This window comes from Dinoponera quadriceps, unplaced genomic scaffold (genome assembly GCF_001313825.1).
Source record: "Dinoponera quadriceps isolate SergipeBrazil2010 unplaced genomic scaffold, ASM131382v1 scaffold221, whole genome shotgun sequence".
Taxonomy (NCBI): Eukaryota; Metazoa; Arthropoda; class Insecta; order Hymenoptera; family Formicidae; genus Dinoponera; species Dinoponera quadriceps.
Window position 1 is genome coordinate 90,588 of NW_014554330.1, and position 2,909 is coordinate 93,496.

The 2,909-nt window shown below is 41.9% G+C and overlaps 1 protein-coding gene across 1 annotated transcript; it reads left to right on the forward strand.

Moving 5' to 3' along the window:
• Window positions 1-2,345, forward strand: LOC106747123 (WD repeat-containing protein 55 homolog). The gene is made up of 7 exons (XM_014624428.1): window positions 1-585; window positions 762-991; window positions 1,050-1,232; window positions 1,327-1,400; window positions 1,477-1,643; window positions 1,722-1,939; window positions 2,032-2,345. The coding sequence occupies exons 2-7, from the start codon at window positions 861-863 to the stop codon at window positions 2,288-2,290; spliced, it is 1,032 nt and encodes a 343-aa protein (XP_014479914.1). The 5' UTR covers window positions 1-585; window positions 762-860; the 3' UTR covers window positions 2,291-2,345.
• Window positions 2,346-2,909: the final 564 nt, after the last annotated feature.

Here is a 2,909-nt window from a genome sequence, read left to right on the forward strand (position 1 = left end):
ACGAGTGATACAATCGCGCAGTGTCATGATTTCTTCTTCAATTCGACGCTTCAGGTTATCAGTGTCTCGTGGTTTCGTCATATAAATTAATTATTTTAACTAACCCCAAAGGGGAAAATCAGGAATCGTTAAATCTGGAGAACGGGATGGCCAGTTGAAGCCGGTACCGCAGAAGATAAATTTTCTGTCAAATACTTTGCGCAGAATTCGAAGCTCAAAACTCGGGGTTACCCAGCAAGTAATTTCCTAGCTTGTCGGACTGTCAACTAAAGAATTTCTAGGGTGTCTAGAAATAAATCTCAGTGACCTTGAAAATTCTCTATCCGACAGCCAATCGGCACATCCGATAAACTCGTCGACGACACGTGAAATAGCAGCCGAAGATGTAAACTACGTTGACGATTAGACAAGGAGCGACGATCAAATCCGATCGTCACTGTGGTTGAGCTTCAATAATAAATAATTATAAAATAAATATATATTTGCCTGAAAATTTAGTTGTAAAATAAGAGTTAATTTTATGCAAATTAAATAGTACAGTACATCATTATTCCAATAAAGAAATTATATGTACTATAGCATATTGTAAGTACTAAAGTTTCTAATGATAGGGATGCGTTCCACTTAACGCTCGCAACAATCGTGAGCTTTACTCTATCCTTGTTATTCATGGATATTAAACAAAGACAGAATGATGCTCGCGATTATCGCGAATGTTAAATGGAACTTGCCTTAGATAATTTAATTTTACCTAACCTTAGTTCAACTTAGACCCAACTTCAACTTCGAAGTGCGTGGGGAGCGGAGAAAGTTCTTTCGTATTTGACTCGTGCTCTTGTTGAGAGTCTTCTCGCGAAGTTATGTTAGAAGCAAAGGAATTACAGAGAAATCACCCTCCACCTGTTACATTAGAGGATATGATAACAGATATATGCTTCCATCCTGTAGCAGATACGATCGGGGTAGCTAGTATTACGGGAGATATCTTTATGTACGTTCAATTATGCATATTTATCACGGCAAGTGTTTTATTTCATCATTTGCATTAGGTATAAGTATAACAATGAGGAAACTAATCTTGTCTCGACGTTGGAATTGCATCTCAAAGCTTGCCGGGACATCGAATTCAGTGAGGATGGACGGATGTTATTCTCAGCTGGAAAGGATCGATGCATAGGAATAACTGACGTGGACACTGAGAAATTAACGAGGCTATATGAAAAGGCTCACGAGTAAGTATAACGCGTAACAATACAACCTTCATCGATGCATTGATAATTAGGAAGCGTTAACAAGCTTCTTTTCCATGATGCAATTGCATTCTAGGTACCCTATATACACAATGACAATTATCAACACACACATGTTTGCCACAGGCGACGATGGTGGTGTAGTGAGACGTAATAATAACTTATGCTCGAAGGTAGATCCCAAATCCTGAGCTGGGAACAGTTTTATAACGAATAATGTTTTCAGTATGGGACCTCAGAAAGAAGGGAGACAAGCCAATATTTTCCCTGAAAGAAGTAGAAGAGTACATCAGCGCAATGGTAACCAAAACAGATTCCAAGTACTTGGTATGCACCAGTGGCGATGGCTGTCTGACCACCTTGAACATACCAGAAAGGAAGTTGCATGTACAGGTATTGCGGACAATAATATGTCAGTCAATGACAGTCACATTACAGCATTGTAACACTTGAATCCATTTTTGCCTGCAGTCAGAGGAGTACGATGAGGAATTGACATGCCTTGGTTTATTCAAAACCGAGAGCAAGTTGTTATCTGCTAGTAGCAAAGGAAAGATGTATATATTCAACTGGGGCGAATTCGGATTGCACTCGGACGAATTTCCAAGTGTGACAAAGAAGGCCATCAATTGTATGGTCCCGATTACAGATAATGTGGTGATAACCGGAGGGGAGGATGGAGTAGTTCGGTGAGTGAAGTGCCGAGACAATCGGGTGCGACACTTTACATCGTTTCTGGCAATCTTGTGTGATATATATCGTTCCCGTATGATACACTCAGGGCAGCCAGTCTGTTTCCTCATCGCCAACTCGGTATAGTGGGGCAACACGACTTCTCCGTCGAGGCGCTCGATATCAGCAACAACGGGACTTTAATAGCATCCACCTCGCACAATAACGACATCAAGTTCTGGAATGTAGAATACTTCGAGACACTGAACGTCACCGAACCCGTGAAAGGTGGCAGGCAAAAACGACTCGTGCACAACCTGCCGAGCAGTCAAATTGGCAATCCGTCCGATTTCTTCGCGGAACTGTAACATAATAGCGATCCTGCGCAATAAAATCATGCGACTTGTACGTTATTTATATACAGTCGGTTCGAGCGTTACGATATATTCCCCCCTAAATGCCCCTTAAATGCCATTCGGAGGCCATAAGGAAGTAACGAATGAAATTAGACGCTTGTAGTACCGTTCGTTCGCGCGAAGAACAATGAACAGGTCGAGCAGCCCACGGAAATGAACAGGCGAACAGCTGGTGTTACAAAACACGTACATTTTTCTTTTTATACACAGTTATTGCCAGTACATGAGCGGTACTACACAAACTTACGTGTGATACGAATAACACTCACGCGCGATACCTTGTGTCTCAAACCAAACGTGGGATATCTTACAAGATAGACTCGTAATAACTGTTACATCGATGGTTCGCCATAACTGCATACAAAGTATGGTCGTATATTATCAGTTCTGTTACCTACGAATCGTTCGAGCAGAGCAATACTGTTACACATAATAAACCTGTCTACTTAAATACGCGTTGTATAATGTCACCAATGAAATGCGAGTCGACTGAAGTCCGCGCAACGGTGCGTTTTCGCGCCGGTAAACCGGCACGCCCGATTCGTTATTCTTCCTCCTGCCCTCCCCCCCC

Excerpts from the sequence above, each read along its gene's own strand:
- LOC106747123 (XM_014624428.1), top strand. The coding sequence starts at position 861 with ATGTTAGAAGCAAAGGAATTACAGAGAAATCACCCTCCACCTGTTACA. Across the intron at positions 1,233-1,326 it reads CTATATGAAAAGGCTCACGA|GTACCCTATATACACAATGA; the intron begins GTAAGTATAACG and ends ATTGCATTCTAG. Across the intron at positions 1,401-1,476 it reads CGATGGTGGTGTAGTGAGAC|TATGGGACCTCAGAAAGAAG; the intron begins GTAATAATAACT and ends TAATGTTTTCAG.